Raw genomic sequence first — 21,762 nt, forward strand, 5'->3', positions numbered from 1 at the left:
TTCAATGAGATAAATATTAAGGTAAATTCTGAGGGGGCAAGCACTCCCGGTTCAAAGGTTCCTAATGTTTAATGCTGTTTCTTGGAATGTGAGGGGTTTGAATCGCTTCCCCAAACAAAGCGAGGTTCGGCAGGTTATAACTGAAAATAAGGTTTCGTTATGTGCTATTTTAGAATCGCATGTTCAACCCTCAAATTTAATAGGGATATGTAGTAGGGTTTTTCGTAATTGGAGCTGGAGTTCTAATGGTAATGTTTGTGAAAAGTACTCTCGGGTTATTATCGGATGGGATACGAATGGGATGGATTTGATGATTCTCTCTCAATCGGATCAAGTGGTTCATACGCAAATTAGCCTTAAGTCTGATCGGAAAGTAATGTTCTTTTCTTTTATTTATGCTCGTAATTCGTATCTTTTGAGGCGTCAATTATGGCAAAATCTTCTGATCCATAAAAATTTTGTGAATAACAAGCCTTGGATTGTGATGGGGGATTTTAATACGATTCTGAGTCTGGATGAGTCTACTTCTAGCTCCTCATTGAGGGATATTTCTATTGTTGAGTTCAACGACTGTATTCAAGAGCTTGAAATCTTAGATATAAAATTTACTGGTCTTCAATACACTTGGACCCAAAAACCAAAGGGTAATTCGGGTCTAATGAAGAAGCTGGATAGAATCATGGGAAACCAGGTTTTTAATGATAATTTCCCGGGGTCTTATGTTGAGTTTCAGCCATATAGAATTTTGGATCACACGCCGGCTATTCTCTCTATTCCGTTGTCTAAAAAATTCTGTCCGAAGCCTTTTAAGTTTTCGAATGTTCTGATTTCGCATGCTGGTTTTAAGAAGGTGGTTAGGGATGGATGGAACATAGAGGTAGAGGGTTATTATATGTTCTCTTTGACTAAAAAGCTGAAAAACTTGAAGAAACCTCTCCGTAAATTGTTATATGAAAAGGGTAATCTTCACATTAGAGTTAATAAATTGCGGATGGAAGTGGACTATGTTCAAAGGAGTATTGATGCGGATCCTTTTAATCCTACCTTGCGTGAGGAACAAGCTGCGTTAGTAAATGCGCTGAATGATGCTATTTTGGATGAGGAACGGTTTCTTAAACAAAAGGCAAAGGTGGATTGGTTAAAGCTGGGTGATTCGAATACAGCTTATTTTCATAAAGTAGTCAAAGCTAATCAGTCTCGTAATCGGATTGATTGTCTTGAAGATGAGGCTGGAAATGTTTTTCATGGGGAGGATGTTGCTAAAGTTTTAGTTAATTATTTTAAAGGCTTTCTTGGTAATGCGGGTTCAGTGTCTGAGTTGGATGATCATGATCTTTTTAGTACAAAACTTTCGACGACTCAAGCTAACAGTATGGTGGGTCCCGTTTCGGCTGAGGAGGTTCGAGGTGCTATGTTTGATATTGGTGATGATAAAGCTCCCGGTCCGGATGGTTTTTCAGCTGCTTTCTTTAAGAATTCTTGGGATATTGTGGGTCCTTTAGTGATTTTGGCGGTGCAGGATTTCTTTATTTCGGGAAAATTGCTTAAAGAAGTTAATCATACTATTCTTTCCTTATTGCCAAAGGTGGGAAATGCTCGTTACCCGAAAGATTATAGACCTATATCTCTTTGTAATGTGGTGTATAAATGTATTACTAAAATCATTGCAAATCGCATTAAAGGTTCGTTGGAGGGCATAGTTGATATTAATCAATCGGCTTTTATTCCTGGTAGGAATATTTCAGACAACATTTTACTGGCCCAGGAGTTGATGCATAGTTACCACCTTGATCGAGGTACGTCCCGTTGTGCTTTCAAAGTGGATATTCAAAAAGCCTATGACACTGTTGATTGGTCGTTCTTGAAGAGGATTTTAATTGGTTTTGGGTTTCATCCTAAAATGATAAATTGGATCATGACTTGTGTGGCCACGTCCTCTTTCTCAGTTTTGGTGAATGGCATTCCGCATGGTTTTTTCGTGGGCAAACGTGGGTTGCGCCAAGGGGACCCGTTATCCCCTTATTTATTTACGCTAGTTATGGAGGTTCTCACTCTTATTTTGAAGCGTAGGATTCGAAATTCTGATGGTTTTATTTATCACCCGAATTGTGAAGACTTGGATATTGTTAACTTATGTTTTGCGGATGATCTATTCATTTTTCTTCATGCAGATCCGGTGTCAGTTCAAGTTATTATGGGAGGGTTGGAGGAATTTAAGGAAGTGTCGGGTTTGGCTCCTAGTTTACCCAAGAGTACTGCTTTTTTCTGCAACACTCTGAATCATATCAAACTTGCTATTCTAAATATCTCCCCTTTTGCTGAAGGTAATTTGCCCGTTAAGTATCTTGGTGTTCCGCTGGTTTCTAAAAGTCTATCTTATAGGGATTGTCGGGTTTTAGTGGATCGTGTTCGTGGAAGGTTAGCTGATTGGAAAAATAAGAGTTTGTCTTTTGCGGGTAGGCTTCAATTAATTAAATCTGTTGTTTCTTCTATGCATATTTACTGGGGTATGATGTTCCGTCTGCCGGCCAAACTAATTACTGAAATTGAAAGACTTATGAGAAAATTTTTATGGTCTAATGGGGAGAGTTGTCGGGGAAAAGCTAAAGTGGCTTGGGAGGCTGTTTGCCTTCCTAAATCAGAAGGTGGTCTTGGTATTCGAAGGTTTTCCGAGTTTAATGTTGCGCTTTTGTCTGCTCATGTATGGAAATTGCTTAGTAATAAGGAATCTCTTTGGGTCAGATGGATTCATACGTATAAACTGAGGGGTTTAAGCTTCTGGGCTGTTCAAAATCGAGGTAATATGTCTTGGACTTGGAGAAACCTTCTGCAAATTCGGCAAATGGTGAGACAATTTTTCTGGTTTCGACTAGGGAATGGTGAATCAACTTCTGCCTGGTATGATAACTGGTGTGCTCCTCGTCCTCTGATTGATATGGTTTCTGCTAGATCAATTCACCGGGAGGGTTTTTCGTTATATGACAAAGTTTCTAATTTGGTTGAGGAGGGTGTTTGGAGATGGCCGAATGATTGGAATTCTATTTTTCAATCAGTGCAGTTTCCCCCAATTCAAGAGCATAAAGGTGATGAAGTTTGGATCAAAGATTTGAATGGAAAGTTTGTTCAGTTTTCTGTTAATAATATTTGGCATGCTATTCGTTTTAAGGATCGCAAGGTCTCTTGGTGTAATGTTGTATGGCATCCTAACTGTATTCCAAAGCATGCGTTTGTTTTGTGGCTGATCATTAAAAAACGCTTAAAAACTCAGGATAAGGTAAGGTATTGGGAGACCAGAAATGATGTTAGCCAAGTGTGTCCTTTTTGTGATATTCAGCCTGATTCTCATGATCATCTATTTTTTCGTTGCTCATTCTCGCTCAAAGTTTGGAAAGGTGTGTGTGGTTTTGCTAAGATCGAATCCTATTCTGATACTTGGGGTGATATCTTGGTGAAATATGAATCTTTTGCTTCTAGTAAAGCGGCGGATGTGGTTACTGCTAAACTCGCTCTAGCCGCGAGCTGTTATCTGATTTGGCAGGAAAGGAATCTAAGACTATTCAAAAATCAAAAGAGGGACTGCAGTCAGATCATTGATGCTATTGTGGGCATCGTCAGATTGAAACTTCTCTCGAGTCGGTTAAGTTCGGGCTCAAGGAAGTGGATGGAAGTTTGGAAGCTGCCTAATGCTATTTTGGAAGACTAATGTGTATTTTGTTTTTTTGTAGTTTTTTTGGGCTGTGTTAGTGAGTTTTGGCTAGCGAGTGGTATGCCTCTCGGCTAGTGTGTGGTTGTGTTTTTTGTGTTGCCGTTTTGATACTTTGTCATTACGCCAGTTCTTATTGTTAATATATAGCCTGGGTACCCCCCTTTTACCCAAAAAAAAATTTGATGAATTTCAACGTTTCTTAATCAAATATAATGATTGAATCAGTTATCAGTAAAACAACAGGGGCTGAACCTCCAAGACCTAGTGAGTGATTTAAGAAGGGAAACTCGATTGCCAATCAAAAGAGATAAGTGTGGTGTAAAGCATGTGATGTTTAATGGGCATCACACTGACTCTTGTCACGAGAGATTCTCTCTTGAACCTTTCATGTTCTTCATTGTACCATGTTTGGACAAGATTTTGTTTTGTACAAAAAAAGATATGTTGAGTACACCCCTTCTTAAGGCAAAAAATGTCGGGGCGCGAACTGATTGTTCACACCTCACATGTACTATCATACATAATTTAAAGGTGACAATATCTGTTTATTTAAATAAAAACATTCAATCAAAGAAAGTTTTCTCAAATGAAAACGTCCAAGATGATAGTAGAGTTGACTCCCATGAATTCAAACATCAAGAATGAAGAAGATTCAAAGAGAGATGAATGTTTTCTACCGATATACCCTATATTCTCTAATCATGAACTTTTTAACATAGAGGTTGTAGAATATTACTCAAGAAAATGGTAAAAGACCAATAAAGAAATCCAATTAAATGACAAATCTTTGAAGATGGAAAAAGTCATGATTGTGAGAGGATGAATATATAGAAGCAATGAAAAGATTGATGAATTTCTACGTTTCTTAATCAAATATAATGACTGAATCACATATCAGTAAAACAACAGGGGCTGAACCTCCAAGACCTAGTGAGTGATTTAAGAAGGGAAACTCTATTGCCAATCAAAAGGAATAAGGGTGGTGTAAAACATGTGATGTTTAATGGGCATCACACTGACACTTGTAAAGAGAGATTCTCCCCTGAACCATTTCATGTTCTTCATTGTTCCATGTTTGGACAAGATTTTGTTTTGTACAAACAAAGATATGTTGAGTACTTGAGAAACGTGAGAAAAAGGACGCTAAAGTAACTGAGAAGATAAAAGATGTGATTGTAAAAAAGTTGGAGAAGAAACCATCAATCAAATCTCAAAGTTTAGAAAAATCAATTGACTCTTCAAATTCAATACCATCTGATTAGAAAAGACAAGTTATAAAAGTGTTTTCAAAAGAAAACAAGGTAAATAATTAACAGGTGATGATAAAGTTCCTTTGAAAGGTTTTATGTGTCACACCCCATCTTAAGGAAAAAATGTCGGGGCGCGAACTGATTGTTCACACCTCACATGTACTATCATACAGAATTTAAAGGTGACAATATCTGTTTATTTAAATAAAAACATTCAATCAAAGAAAGTTTTCTCAAATGAAAACGTCCAAGATGATAGTAGAGTTAAGACTCCCATGAATTCAAACATCTAGAATAAAGAAGATTCAATGAGAGATGAATGTTATCTACCGATATACCCTATATTCTCTAATCATGAACTTTTTGTTATTGAGGTTGTAGAATATTACTCATGAAAATGGTAAAAGACCAATAAAGAAATCCAATTAAATGAAAAATCTTTGAAGATGGAAAAAGTCATGATTGTGAGAGGATGAATATATAGAAGCAATAAAAAATTGATGAATTTCAACGTTTCTTAATCAAATATAATGATTGAATCAGTTATCAGTAAAACAACAGGGGCTGAACCTCCAAGACCTAGTGAGTGATTTAAGAAGGGAAACTCGATTGCCAATCAAAAGAGATAAGTGTGGTGTAAAACATGTGATGTTTAATGGGCATCACACTGACTCTTGTCATGAGAGATTCTCTCCTGAACCTTTCATGTTCTTCATTGTACCATTTTTGGACAAGATTTTGTTTTGTACAAACAAAGATATGTAGAGTACTTGAGAAAGGTAAGGAGAAGGATGCTAAAGTAACTGAGAAGATAAAAGATGTGATTGTAAAAAATTTGTTGAAGAAACCATCAATCATATCTCAAAGTTTAGAAAAATCAATTGACTCTTCAAATTCAATACCACCTGATTAGAAAAGACAAGTTATAAAAGTGTTTTAAAAAAGAAAACAAGGTAAATAATTAACAGGTGATGATAAAGTTCATTTGAATGGTTTTATGTGTCACACCCCATCTTAAGGCTAAAATGTCGGGGCGCGAACTGATTGTTCACACCTCACATTTACTATCATACAGAATTTAAAGGTGACAATATCTGTTTATTTAAATAAAAACATTCAATCAAAGAAAGTTTTCTCAAATGAAAATGTCCAAGATGGTAGTAGAGTTAAGACTCCCATGAATTCAAACATCTAGAATGAAGAAGATTCAAAGAGAGATGAATGTTATCTACCGATATACCCTATATTCTCTAATCATGAACTTTTTAATATTGAGGTTGTAGAATATTACTCAAGAAAATAGTAAAAGACCAATAAAGAAATCCAATTAAATGACAAATCTTTGAAGATGGAAAAAGTCATGATTGTGAGAGGATGAATATATAGAAGCAATGAAAAGATTGATGAATTTCAACGTTTCTTAATCAAATATAATGACTGAATCAGTTATCAGTAAAACAACAGGGGCTGAACCTCCAAGACCTAGTGAGTGATTTAAGAATGGAAACTCTATTGCCCATCAAAAGGAATAAGTGTGGTGTAAAACATGTGATGTTTAATGGGCATCACACTGACACTTGTCAAGAGAGATTCTCCCCTGAACCATTTCATGTTCCTCATTGTTCCATGTTTGGACAAGATTTTGTTTTGTACAAACAAAGATATGTTGAGTACTTGATAAACGTAAGAAGAAGGATGCTAAAGTAACTGAGAAGATAGAAGATGTGATTGTAAAAAAGTTGGAGAAGAAACCATCAATCAAATCTCAAAGTTTAGAAAAATCAATTGACTCTTCAAATTCAATACCATCTGATTAGAAAAGACAAGTTATAAAAGTGTTTTCAAAAGAAAACAAGGTAAATAATTAACCGGTGATGATAAAGTTCCTTTGAAAGGTTTTATGTGTCACACCCCATCTTAAGGAAAAAATGTCGGGGCGCGAACTGATTGTTCACACCTCACATGTACTATCATACAGAATTTAAAGGTGACAATATCTGTTTATTTAAATAAAAACATTCAATTAAAGAAAGTTTTCTCAAATGAAAATGTCCAAGATGATAGTAGTTAAGACTCCCATGAATTTAAACATCTAGAATGAAGAAGATTCAAAGAGAGATGAATGTTATCAACCGATATACCCTATATTCTGTAATCATGAACTTTTTGATATTGAGGTTGTAGAATATTACTCATGAAAATGGTAAAAGACCAACAAAGAAATCCAATTAAATGAAAAATCTTTGAAGATGGAAAAAGTCATGATTGTGAGAGGATGAATATATAGAAGCAATAAAAAAATTGATGAATTTCAACGTTTCTTAATCAAATATAATGATTGAATCAGTTATCAGTAAAACAACAGGGGCTGAACCTCCAAGACCTAGTGAGTGATTTAAGAAGGGAAACTCGATTGCCAATCAAAAGAGATAAGTGTGGTGTAAAACATGTGATGTTTAATGAGCATCACACTGACTCTTGTCATGAGAGATTTCTCTCCTGAACCTTTCATGTTCTTCATTGTACCATTTTTGGACAAGATTTTGTTTTGTACAAACAAAGATATGTAGAGTACTTGAGAAAGGTAAGGAGAAGGATGCTAAAGTAACTGAGAAGATAAAAGATGTGATTGTAAAAAAGTTGGAGAAGAAACCATCAATCAAATCTCAAAGTTTAGAAAAATCAATTGACTCTTCAAATTCAAAACCAACTGATTAGAAAAGACAAGTTATAAAATTGTTTTAAATATGAAAACATGGTATATAATTAACAGGTAATGATAAAGTTCAATTGAATGGTTTTATGTGTCACACCCCATCTTAAGGCTAAAATGTCGGGGCGCGAACTGATTGTTCACACCTCACATGTACTATCATACAGAATTTAAAGGTGACAATATCTGTTTATTTAAATAAAAACCTTCAATCAAAGAAAGTTTTCTCAAATGAAAATGTCCAAGGTGGTAGTAGAGTTAAGACTCCCATGAATTCAAACATCTAGAATGAAGAAGATTCAAAGAGAGATGAATGTTATCTACCGATATACCCTATATTCTCTAATCATGAACTTTTTGATATTGAGGTTGTAGAATCTCAAGAAAATGGTAAAAGACCAATAAAGATATCCAATTAAATGAAAAATCTTTGAAGATGGAAAAAGTCATGATTGTGAGAGGAAGAATGTATATAAGCAATGAAAAGATTGATGAATTTCAACGTTTCCTAATCAAATATAATGATTGAATCAGTTATCAGTAAAACAACAGGGGCTGAACCTCCAAGACCTAGTGAGTGATTTAAGAAGGGAAACTCGATTTCCAATCAAAAGGGATAAGTTTGGTGTAAAACATGTGATGTTTAATGGGCATCACACTGACTCTTGTCATGAGAGATTCTCTCCTGAACCTTTCTGTTCTTCCTTGTACCATTTTTGGCAAGATTTTGTTTTGTACAAACAAAGATATGTTGAGTACTTGAGAAATGTAAGAAGAAGGATGCTAAAGTAACTGAGAAGATAGAAGATGTGATTGTAAAAAAGTTGGAGAAGAAACCATCAATCAAATCTCAAAGTTTAGAAAAATCAATTGACTATTCAAATTCAATACCACATGATTAGAAAAGACAAGTTATAAAAGTGTTTTCAAAATAAAACAAGGTAAATAATTAACAGGTGATGATAAAGTTACTTTGAAAGATTTTATGTGTCACACCCCATCTTAAGGAAGACATGTCAGGGCGCGAACTGATTGTTCACACCTCACATGTACTATCATACAGAATTTAAAGGTGACTATATCTGTTTATTTAAAAAAAATATTCAATCAAAGAAAGTTTTCTCAAATGAAAATGTCCAAGATGATAGTAGAGTTGACTCCCATGAATTAAAACATCAAGAATGAAGAAGATTCAAAGAGAGATGAATGTTATCTACCGATATACCCTGTATTATCTAATCATGAACTTTTTAATATTGAGGTTGTAGAATATTACTGAAGAAAATGGTAAAAGACCAATAAAGAAATCCAATTAAATGAAAAATCTTTGAAGATGGAAAAAGTCATGATTGTGAGAGGATGAATATATATAAGCAATGAAAAGATTGATGAATTTCAACGTTTCTTAATCAAATATAATGATTGAATCAGTTATCAGTAAAACAACATGGGCTGAACCTCCAAGACCTAGTGAGTGATTTAAGAAGGGAAACTCGATTGCCAATCAAAAGGGATAAGTGTGGTGTAAAGCATGTGATGTTTAATGGGCATCACACTGACTCTTGTCATGAGAGATTCTCTCCTGAACCTTTCATGTTCTTCCTTGTACCATTTTTGGACAAGATTTTGTTTTTTACAAACAAAGATATGTTGAGTACTTGAGAAATGTAAGAAGAAGGATGCTAAAGTAACTGAGAAGATAGAAGATGTGATTGTAAAAAAGTTGGAGAAGAAACCATCAATCAAATCTCAAAGTTTAGAAAAAGCAATTGACTCTTCAAATTCAATACCACATGATTAGAAAAGACAAGTTATAAAAGTGTTTTCAAAAGAAAACAAGGTAAATAATTAACAGGTGATGATAAAGTTACTTTGAAAGGTTTTATGTGTCACACCCCATCTTAAGGAAAAAATGTCGGGGCGCGAACTGATTGTTCACACCTCACATGTACTATCATACAGAATTTAAAGGTGACAATATCTGTTTATTTAAAAAAAAACATTCAATCAAAGAAAGTTTTCTCAAATGAAAATGTCCAAGATGATAGTAGAGTTGACTCCCATGAATTAAAACATCAAGAATGAAGAAGATTTAAAGAGAGATGAATGTTATCTACCGATATACCCTATATTATCTAATCATGAACTTTTTAATATTGAGGTTGTAGAATATTACTGAAGAAAATGGTAAAAGACCAATAAAGAAATCCAATTAAATGAAAAATCTTTGAAGATGGAAAAAGTCATGATTGTGAGAGGATGAATATATATAAGCAATGAAAAGATTGATGAATTTCAACGTTTCTTAATCAAATATAATGATTGAATCAGTTATCAGTAAAACAACATGGGCTGAACCTCCAAGACCTAGTGAGTGATTTAAGATGGGAAACTCGATTGCCAATCAAAAGGGATAAGTGTGGTGTAAAGCATGTGATGTTTAATGGGCATCACACTGACTCTTGTCATGAGAGATTCTCTCCTGAACCTTTCATGTTCTTCCTTGTACCATTTTTGGACAAGATTTTGTTTTTTACAAACAAAGATATGTTGAGTACTTGAGAAATGTAAGAAGAAGGATGCTAAAGTAACTGAGAAGATAGAAGGTGTGATTGTAAAAAAGTTGGAGAAGAAACCATCAATCAAATCTCAAAGTTTAGAAAAAGCAATTGACTCTTCAAATTCAATACCACATGATTAGAAAAGACAAGTTATACAAGTGTTTTCAAAAGAAAACAAGGTAAATAATTAACAGGTGATGATAAAGTTACTTTGAAAGGTATTATGTGTCACACCCCATCTTAAGGAAAAAATGTCGGGGCGCGAACTGATTGTTCACACCTCACATGTACTATCATACAGAATTCAAAGGTGACAATATCAGTTTATTTAAAAAAAAACATTCAATCAAAGAAAGTTTTCTCAAATGAAAATGTCCAAGATGATAGTAGAGTTGACTCCCATGAATTAAAACATCAAGAATGAAGAAGATTCAAAGAGAGATGAATGTTATCTACCGATATACCCTATATTATCTAATCATGAACTTTTTAATATTGAGGTTGTAGAATATTACTGAAGAAAATGGTAAAAGACCGATAAAGAAATCCAATTAAATTAAAAATCTTTGAAGATGGGAAAAGTCATGATTGTGAGAGGATGAATATATATAAGCAATGAAAAGATTGATGAATTTCAACGTTTCTTAATCAAATATTATGATTGAATCAGTTATCAGTAAAACAACAGGGGCTGAACCGCCAAGACCTAGTGAGTGATTTAAGAAGGGAAACTCGATTGCCAATCAAAAGGGATAAGTGTGGTGTAAAGCATGTGATGTTTAATGGGCATCACACTGACTCTTGTCAAGAGAGATTCCCTCCTGAACATTTCATGTTCTTCATTGTACCATGTTTGGACAAGATTTTGTTTTGTACAAACAAAGATATGTTGAGTACTTGAGAATGGTAAGAAGAAGGATGCTAAAGTAACTGAGAAGATAGAAGATGTGATTGTAAAAAAGTTGGAGAAGAAACCATCAATCAAATCTCAAAGTTTAGAAAAATCAATTGACTCTTCAAATTCAATACCATCTGATTAGAAAAGACAAGTTATAAAAGTGTTTTAAAAAATAAAACAAGGTAAATAATTAACAGGTAATAATAAAGTTCATTTGAATGGTTTTATGTGTCACACCCCATCTTAAGGCTAAAATGTCGGGGCGCGAACTGATTGTTCACACCTCACATGTACTATCATACAGAATTTAAAGGTGACAATATCTGTTTATTTAAATAAAAACAGTCAATCAAAGAAAGTTTTCTCAAATGAAAATGTCCAAGATGGTAGTAGAGTTAAGACTCCCATGAATTCAAACATCAAGAATGAAGTAGATTCAAAGAGAGATGAATGTTATCTACCGATATACCCTATATTATCTAATCATGAACTTTTTAATATTGAGGTTGTAGAATATTACTGAAGAAAATGGTAAAAGACCGATAAAGAAATCCAATTAAATTAAAAATCTTTGAAGATGGAAAAAGTCATGATTGTGAGAGGATGAATATATATAAGCAATGAAAAGATTGATGAATTTCAACGTTTCTTAATCAAATATAATGATTGAATCAGTTATCAGTAAAACAACAGGGGCTGAACCGCCAAGACCTAGTGAGTGATTTAAGAAGGGAAACTCGATTGCCAATCAAAAGGGATAAGTGTGGTGTAAAGCATGTGATGTTTAATGGGCATCACACTGACTCTTGTCAAGAGAGATTCCCTCCTGAACATTTCATGTTCTTCATTGTACCATGTTTGGACAAGATTTTGTTTTGTACAAACAAAGATATGTTGAGTACTTGAGAATGGTAAGAAGAAGGATGCTAAAGTTACTGAGAAGATAGAAGATGTGATTGTAAAAAAGTTGGAGTAGAAACCATCAATCAAATCTCAAAGTTTAGAAAAATCAATTGACTCTTCAAATTCAATACCATCTGATTAGAAAAGACAAGTTATAAAAGTGTTTTAAAAAATAAAACAAGGTAAATAATTAACAGGTAATAATAAAGTTCATTTGAATGGTTTTATGTGTCACACCCCATCTTAAGGCTAAAATGTCGGGGCGCGAACTGATTGTTCACACCTCACATGTACTATCATACAGAATTTAAAGGTGACAATATCTGTTTATTTAAATAAAAACAGTCAATCAAAGAAAGTTTTCTCAAATGAAAATGTCCAAGATGGTAGTAGAGTTAAGACTCCCATGAATTCAAACATCTAGAATGAAGAAGACTCAAAGAGAGATGAATGTTATCTATCGATATACCCTATATTCTCTAATCATGAACTTTTTGATATTGAGGTTGTAGAATATTACTGAAGAAAATGGTAAAAGACCAATAAAGAAATCCAATTAAATGAAAAATCTTTGAAGATGGAAAAAGTCATGATTGTGAGAGGATGAATATATAGAAGCAATGAAAAGATTGATGAATTTCAACGTTTCTTAATCAAATATAATGATTGAATCAGTTATCAGTAAAACAACAGGGGCTGAACCTCCAAGACCTAATGAGTGATTTAAGAAGGGAAACTCGATTGCCAATCAAAAGGGATAAGTGTGGTGTAAAACATGAGATGTTTAATGGGCATCACACTGACTCTTGTCATGAGAGATTCTCTCCTGAACCTTTCATGTTCTTCCTTGTATCATTTTTGGACAAGATTTTGTTTTTTACAAACAAAGATATGTTGAGTACTTGAGAAATGTAAGAAGAAGGATGCTAAAGTAACTGAGAAGATAGAAGATGTGATTGTAAAAAAGTTGGAGAAGAAACCATCAATCAAATCTCAAAGTTTAGAAAAAGCAATTGACCCTTCAAATTCAATACCACATGATTAGAAAACACAAGTTATAAAAGTGTTTTCAAAAGAAAACAACGTATATAATTAACAGGTGATGATAAAGTTACTTTGAAAGGTTTTATGTGTCACACCCCATCATAAGGAAAAAATGTCGGGGCGCGAACTGATTGTTCACACCTCACATGTACTATCATACAGAATATAAAGGTGACAATATCTGTTTATTTAAAAAAAAACATTCAATCAAAGAAAGTTTTCTCAAATGAAAATGTCCAAGATGATAGTAGAGTTGACTCCCATGAATTAAAACATCAAGAATGAAGAAGATTCATAGAGAGATGAATGTTATCTACCGATATACCCTATATTATCTAATCATGAAATTTTTAATATTGAGGTTGTAGAATATTGCTGAAGAAAATGGTAAAAGACCAATAAAGAAATCCAATTAAATGAAAAATCTTTGAAAATGGAAAAAGTCATGATTGTGAGAGGATGAATATTTAGAAGCAATGAAAAGATTGATGAATTTCAACGTTTCTTAATCAAATATAATGATTGGATCAGTTATCTGTAAAACAACAGGGGCTGAACCTCCAAGACCTAGTGAGTGATTTAAGAAGGGAAACTCGATTGCCAATCAAAAGGGATAAGTGTGGTGTAAAACATGTGATGTTTAATGGGCATCACACTGACTCTTGTCATGAGAGATTCTCTCCTGAACCTTTCATGTAATTGTACCATGTTTGGACAAGATTTTGTTTTGTACAAACAAAGATATGTTGAGTACTTGAGAAAGGTTAGAAGAAGGATGCTAAAGTAACTGAGAAGATAGAAGATGTGATTGTAAAAAAGTTGGAGAAGAAACCATCAATCAAATCTCAAAGTTTAGAAAAATCAATTGACTCTTCAAATTCAATACCATCTGATTAGAAAAGACAAGTTATAAAAGTGTTTTCAAAAGAAAACAAGGTAATTAATTAACAGGTGATGATAAAGTTCCTTTGAAAGGTTTTATGTGTCACACCCCATCTTAAGGAAAAAATGTCGGGGCGCGAACTGATTGTTCACACCTCACATGTACTATCATACAGAATTTAAAGGTGACAATATCTGTTTATTTAAATAAAAACATTCAATCAAAGAAAGTTTTCTCAAATGAAAATGTCCAAGATGATAGTAGTTAAGACTCCCATGAATTCAAACATCAAGAATGAAGAAGATTCAAAGAGAGATGAATGTTATCTACCGATATACCCTATATTCTCTAATCATGAACTTTTTGATATTGAGGTTGTAGAATATTACTCATGAAAATGGTAAAAGACCAATAAAGAAATCCAATTAAATGAAAATTCTTTGAAGATTGAAAAAGTCGTGATTGTGAGAGGATGAATATATAGAAGCAATAAAAAAATTGATGAATTTCAACGTTTCTTAATCAAATATAATGATTGAATCAGTTATCAGTAAAACAACAGGGGCTGAACATCCAAGACCTAGTGAGTGATTTAAGAAGGGAAACTCGATTGCCAATCAAAAGGGATAAGTGTGGTGTAAAACATGTGATGTTTAATGGGCATCACACTGACTCTTGTCATGAGAGATTCTCTCCTGAACCTTTCATGTTCTTCATTGTACCATTTTTGGACAAGATTTTGTTTTGTACAAACAAAGATATGTTGAGTACTTGAGAAAGGTAAGAAGAAGGATGCTAAAGTATCTGAGAAGATAAAAGATGTGATTGTAAAAAAGTTGGAGAAGAAACCATCAATCAAATCTCAAAGTTTAGAAAAATCAATTGACTCTTCAAATTCAATACCATCTGATTAGAAAAGACAAGTTATAAAAGTGTTTTAAAAAAGAAAACAAGGTAAATAATTAACAGGTAATGATAAAGTTCATTTGAATGGTTTTATGTGTCACACCCCATCTTAAGGCTAAAATGTCGGGGCACGAACTGATTGTTCACACCTCACATATACTATCATACAGAATTTAAAGGTGACAATATCTGTTTATTTAAATAAAAACATTCAATCAAAGAAAGTTTTCTCAAATGAAAATGTCCAAGATGGTAGTAGAGTTAAGACTCCCATGAATTCAAACATCTAGAATGTAGAAGATTCAAAGAGAGATGAATGTTATCTACCGATATACCCTATATTCTCTAATCATGAACTTTTTGATATTGAGGTTGTAGAATATTACTGAAGAAAATGGTAAAAGACCAATAAAGAAATCCAATTAAATGAAAAATATTTGAAGATGGAAAAAGTCATGATTGTGAGAGGATGAATATATAGAAGCTATGAAAAGATTGATGAATTTCAACGTTTCTTAATCAAATATAATGACTGAATCACTTATCAGTAAAACAACAGGGGCTGAACCTCCAAGACCTAGTGAGTGATTTAAGAAGGGAAACTCTATTGCCAATCAAAAGGAATAAGGGTGGTGTAAAACATGTGATGTTTAATGGGCATCACACTGACACTTGTAAAGAGAGATACTCCCCTGAACCATTTCATGTTCTTCATTGTTCCATGTTTGGACAAGATTTTGTTTTGTACAAACAAAGATATGTTGAGTACTTGAGAAACGTGAGAAAAAGGACGCTAAAGTAACTGAGAAGATAAAGATGTGATTGTAAAAAAGTTGGAGAAGAAACCATCAATCAAATCTCAAAGTTTAGAAAAATCAATTGACTCTTCAAATTCAATACCATCTGATTAGAAAAGACAAGTTATAAAAGTGTTTTCAAAAGAAAACAAGGTAAATAATTAACAGGTGATGATAAAGTTCCTTTGAAAGGTTTTATGTGTCACACCCCATCTTAAGGCAAAAATGTCGGGGCGCGAACTGATTGTTCACAACTCACATGTACTATCATACAGAATTTAAAGGTGACAATATCTGTTTATTTAAATAAAAACATTCAATCAAAGAAAGTTTTCTCAAATGAAAATGTCCAAGATGATAGTAGTTAAGACTCCCATGAATTCAAACATCTAGAATGAAGAAGATTCAAAGAGAGATGAATGTTATCTACCGATATATGCTATATTCTCTAATCATGAACTTTTTGATATTGAGGTTGTAGAATATTACTCATGAAAATGGTAAAAGACCAATAAAGAAATCCAATTAAATGAAAAATCTTTGAAGATGGAAAAAGTCATGATTGTGAGAGGATGAATATATAGAAGCAATAAAAAAATTGATGAATTTCAACGTTTCTTAATCAAATATAATGATTGAATCAGTTATCAGTAAAACAACAGGGGCTGAACCTCCAAGACCTAATGAGTGATTTAAGAAGGGAAACTCGATTGCCAATCAAAAGGGATAAGTGTGGTGTAAAACATGAGATGTTTAATGGGCATCACACTGACTCTTGTCATGAGAGATTCTCTCCTGAACCTTTCATGTTCTTCCTTGTATCATTTTTGGACAAGATTTTGTTTTTTACAAACAAAGATATGTTGAGTACTTGAGAAATGTAAGAAGAAGGATGCTAAAGTAACTGAGAAGATAGAAGATGTGATTGTAAAAAAGTTGGAGAAGAAACCATCAATCAAATCTCAAAGTTTAGAAAAAGCAATTGACTCTTCAAATTCAATACCACATGATTAGAAAAGACAAGTTATAAAAGTGTTTTCGAAAGAAAACAAGGTAAATAATTAACAGGTGATGATAAAGTTACTTTGAAAGGTTTTATGTGTCACACCCCATCTTAAGGAAAAAATGTCGGGGCGCGAACTGATTGTTCACACCTCACATGTACTATCATACAGAATTTAAAGGTGACAATATCTGTTTATTTAAATAAAAACAGTCAATCAAAGAAAGTTTTCTCAAATGAAAATGTCCAAGATGGTAGTAGAGTTAAGACTCCCATGAATTCAAACATCTAGAATGAAGAAGACTCAAAGAGAGATGAATGTTATCTATCGATATACCCTATATTCTCTAATCATGAACTTTTTGATATTGAGGTTGTAGAATATTACTGAAGAAAATGGTAAAAGACTATGACAAACTGAAAATTTTTCTTACTTTTTAAGACATTCATCACGACTTGACTCAAATTTTCGGGACAAAAATTCTTTAACATGGGAATGATGTGACAATCGTCAATTTCAGGTTAACTCCGTTAACTCAACCCCGTCAATTCAAACTTAAGATCACTGAATCTAGAACCACACCTCATTACATTTAAACTAGGGTTTAAATGACGCTTAACACTTACTACATGTGTAGTCTTTCGGGAATTGCACCGAAACGCAAACGAGTTGACGCAAATGATTGGTGAATAAACGAAAAACGTCAAAACAGTAATTATGTGATAATTATTTGTTTGACTTATGTGTTGTGTGATAACATCGTTATAAACGTTAACTCAATGTACTAGAACTAGTTAGTTAAGCTAGAAAAGCAACAATTGAAAGTTGAGGGACTTGAGTGTAACATATTATTATTATTATTAATAATAAACCTAAACCCTAACTCATTCTTTCTCTCCTCCCTCTACCCCGATCGGAACCCCTCTCCCTTGGCTCCCTTGGCTGCCGCCATTCACACACACACATACAACCAAGTTTTCAAGCTTTTGATTGAAGATTAAGGTGCTAGGAAGGTATAAACGACTATCCCTTGCATCCCTTATACTTAATTTCAATGTTTAATGGGTTAATTGAAAACCCTAGGGGCCGATTTATGTGTGTAATGTGTTCATATGATTGATGTTGATTTGATGATGATTTGATAACTAGAATGGATATTGTTACATGTTAATTGCTTGTGTCTTTGATTTGAGTTCAAACAAAAACCCTAATCATGTATGTAATGTGTAATTGATGTGCATGGATAGTGATTATGGAGTCTAGAGTGTTATATGAATGAATGATGGTCCATAGATAGTTAATATGTTAAGTTTGGATGCAAACAGTTTCTGGACAGATTGTGTTATTGATGTTTAATTGACTGTAACGGGGTGTAAATTTAAAAATTGGTTGAGATTATTGATACTACAGTAAACTTGGTTGAGTCTAGTTTCTAAAGAATATAAATTTGCAATTTTTGGACGTGTAAAAGTTAACTTTTATGATTTTACAAAAACGTTGTGCAAAGCTGAGTTATTAGACCTGCTGTTAGGTTGTTTTGTAAATATTATATCTCATGAACTACGAGACCAATTGGGTTGGTTCCACTTCTGGAAGTTGACTTATTGAGTTAGGAACCTAACCCAAGTGGTCTTGCATTTATTGGATTTTTCGTTTAACGGGAATTTCAAATAACATTCTGTTGCGCATGAATTTGACTGTTATGAGTTTGCTGTAATGATTTGATTATTGTGAGAAACCTATGTGGAATAAAAATATAATAAAATATGTTCTGGAAACCTAAGACATATATGCTTTTGTGATGATTTTTGGTAAATTAATTGTGATGCTATGATCGGTGGGATAGACTAGTTTTTCAAGTAGAATTCTGTCGTTAAGAAACTAGTTGCTGAGCTTTGTGAAAGTTGCATGAAACAACGTGATTGCTAATTGATTGTCATGATTTGACCAAATTGCCCTCATGGGGAATAATTGCTAGTTAATTGTTATGTGTTGACCAAATTGCCCTTACGGGGAGTAATTGCTAGTGATGTACATTATGAATACATGACACGTAAATAATTGCTTACACATGTAACGTATCACAAATACACTTGTTAAAGTCACACACGATTCACAAACGAAACACGAAACATGTTGTGTGCATAGGTATTATGTGCCGGGTCTAGAGACTCGATAATATTCCGACACTTAGAAAAATCTCTTTGTTGTTTTAGAACGCTAGAGAGAGTTTTTTTTGTGACGCGCATCTTGGTGAATTATTTTGGGAATACTTCGCAAACAGTGAGTTTCACTTTCCCCTTTTTAAACTTTTAAACGCTTTTCACTTAGGGGAGATAACATACTCCGAAAACGCATTTAAGATTTTGTTAATATAGATTATATATCACTTGTAAAGACTAAGTGGCAAACGCAATAACTAAAGTCCTTCATTCACATCGAACCGTTTAATATTGGATAATAGCGAGTCATTGTTGAGTAGTACTACTGAGTTTGACAAACCCCACCCAACGCTAAACTCGACTGGAGGTCGAGTGGGTGTAATCTTGGCTAAACACATACCATGGTCGGGATAGACCTGGTGGCAAGGCATAAACAGTCAGCTTCGGTGTCGAACACTTAGTGATACTTGTTTTATAGGCTAGCTACCTATAGATATATATAATTGACATAACACTATCTGGTAACGCAAAACGCTGTAACGCAAAACGCTTAACGCAAAACGCTGAACGCAAACGCTAAACGCTTTATTTTATATAAACTTGTGAACTCACCAACCTTGTGTTGACACTTTTAGTATGTTATTCTCAGGTAGCCGAGGCGGGCACGCGGTTTAGGATCATGCATTGCTTGAAACACTTTTAATAATGCAAACTTATTTTAAACTGTTATCATTGGGTTTTAAGTCGTCCTGCGTGACGCAACATTGGTTTCTATGGTTTTTACGCTTCCGCATTTAATTACTCGTAAACGTTTTCATGGTTTTGAAACTTTGTTTTATGGTTTGATTATAACTAATGAATCCGATCCTGTTAGTTCACACCCTCTGACGGTAAAACTCCGTTAGTGGATTTTGAGGGTGTGACAGATTGGTATCAGAGACATTGGTTATAGCGAACTAGAAGCTGCATGCATACTAGACTATAACCGCGACGACCCATTAGATATAATGATACGCACTGCATAGATTTGTGTAGTCTTTGTTATCTTATCTCTTTACCTTTTTTTGGGTAAAAGGGGGTTACCCAGGCTATATTAAAATTAAAAACTGGCGTAATGACAGAGTATCAAAACGGCAAAAAAAAAAACACAACCACAAACTAGACGAGAGGCATACCACTCGCTAGTCCAAAACACACTAAACACAGCCCATAAAACTACAAGAAAACCAAATAAACATTAGACTTCCAACGTAGCATTAGGCAGCTTCCAAACTTCCATCCACTTCCTTGAGCCCGAACGTAACCGACTCGAGAGAAGTTTCAATCTGACAATGCCCACTACCGCTTCAATGATCTGATTGCAATCCCTCTTTTGATTTTTGAATAGTCTTAAATTCCTTTCCTGCCAAATCAAGTAGCAACACGCAGCTAAAACAAGTTTAGCAGTAACCACATCCGCCGCTTTACAAGAAGTAAGAGACTCGTATTTCACCAAGATATCCCCCCAAAAATCAGAATAGGACTCAATCTTAGCAAAATCACAAACACCTTTCCAGACTTTAAGCGAAAACGAGCATCGAAAGAATAGATGATCATGAGAATCGGGTTGAGAATCACAAAACGGACATACCTGGCTGACATCAGTTCGGGTCTCCCAATACCTCACCTTATCCTGAGTTTTTAATCGATTCTTAATGATCAGCCACAATAAAAATGCATGCTTTGGAATACAGTTAGGATGCCATACAACATTACACCAAGTGACCTTGCGATCCTTAGTTCGAAAAGCATGCCAAATATCCTTAACAGAAAACTGAACAAACTTTCCATTCAAATCTTTGATCCAAACTTCATCATCTTTATGATTTTGAATTGAAGGAAACTGCACTGAATGAAAAATAGAATTCCATTCAACCGGCCACCTCCAAAAACCCTCTTCAACCAAATTTGAAACTTTGTCAGATAACGAAAAACCCTCCCGATGGATTGATCTAGTAGAAACCATATCAATCAGAGGACGCATAGCACACCAGTTATCATACCAGACATAAGTAGATTCACCGTTCCCTATTCGAAACCAGAAAAATTGTCTCACCATTTGCCGAATATGTAAGAGGTTTCTCCAAGTCCAAGACATATTACCCCGATTTTGGACAGCCCAGAAACTTACACCCCGCAGTTTATATGTATGAATCCATCTGACCCAAAGAGATTCCTTATTACTAAGCAACTTCCCATCTTATCTCTTTACCTTTTTCACTCATACGCGCGCGCATACACGGCTTACCTGTAGGAATGTCGACGCCGCCATCATCATCATCATCCGATCCGATGACTCATGCTCACGGGAAGGAACCGCAGTTACCTACCGCATCGCCACCCCGTGTAGTCCCGGAACTCGAAGCTCGCGCACCGAAGAGGTACCGCTTATCCGGAGGCATGTACGAAAACGAAGTTAGCTGGGATTGGTACCCTAATATGATCAGACGTATAGTCTATCGCGAACAAGTTCCCCCGTTACCTCACCCGAACCACCCTGCTTATCCCAACACCCTACCACCCATAACCGAACCTGTAGAGCGAGTTCTCGCAGCTGTTGTTTCATGCTTGGAGCGTGACGTGGGTTACATGCGCTATACGAGAGCTAACATTTTCGGACTGTTAAAAGACGGAACTGAGACTAAGGAGGAAATTGCCCGCATTGCAGCGGCAATGAAGGAAATGCAAGAGGCTAGTGATCAACAGATGAGGATTATGAGAAAGATGCAAGCCGAGATGATAGACTTGCAAGAGCAACTCCAAGTAGCAAGAACCCGAACCGAGATAGCTTTAGAGCGTTGCGATGTCTTACAAATGCAAATTGCTCAGAACGCAGCCGAACCTGAGGCAGAGCCTGAGGCCGAGCCTGAGGCAGATTTCGAAGAGGAGCCTGAGG

General features: G+C 34.6%; 1 protein-coding gene across 1 annotated transcript; it reads right to left on the reverse strand.

Annotated features, from left to right (window-relative positions):
* Positions 1-20,064: 20,064 nt before the first annotated feature.
* LOC143568979 (uncharacterized) lies at positions 20,065-20,925 on the reverse strand. The gene has a single exon (XM_077054997.1). The coding sequence runs from the start codon at positions 20,923-20,925 to the stop codon at positions 20,065-20,067; it is 861 nt and encodes a 286-aa protein (XP_076911112.1).
* Positions 20,926-21,762: the final 837 nt, after the last annotated feature.

This window comes from Bidens hawaiensis, unplaced genomic scaffold (assembly GCF_021521415.1).
Source record: "Bidens hawaiensis isolate Kalapana, Puna unplaced genomic scaffold, B.hawaiensis_p1.1 tig00024268_1, whole genome shotgun sequence".
In the NCBI taxonomy this organism is placed as follows: domain Eukaryota; kingdom Viridiplantae; phylum Streptophyta; class Magnoliopsida; order Asterales; family Asteraceae; genus Bidens; species Bidens hawaiensis.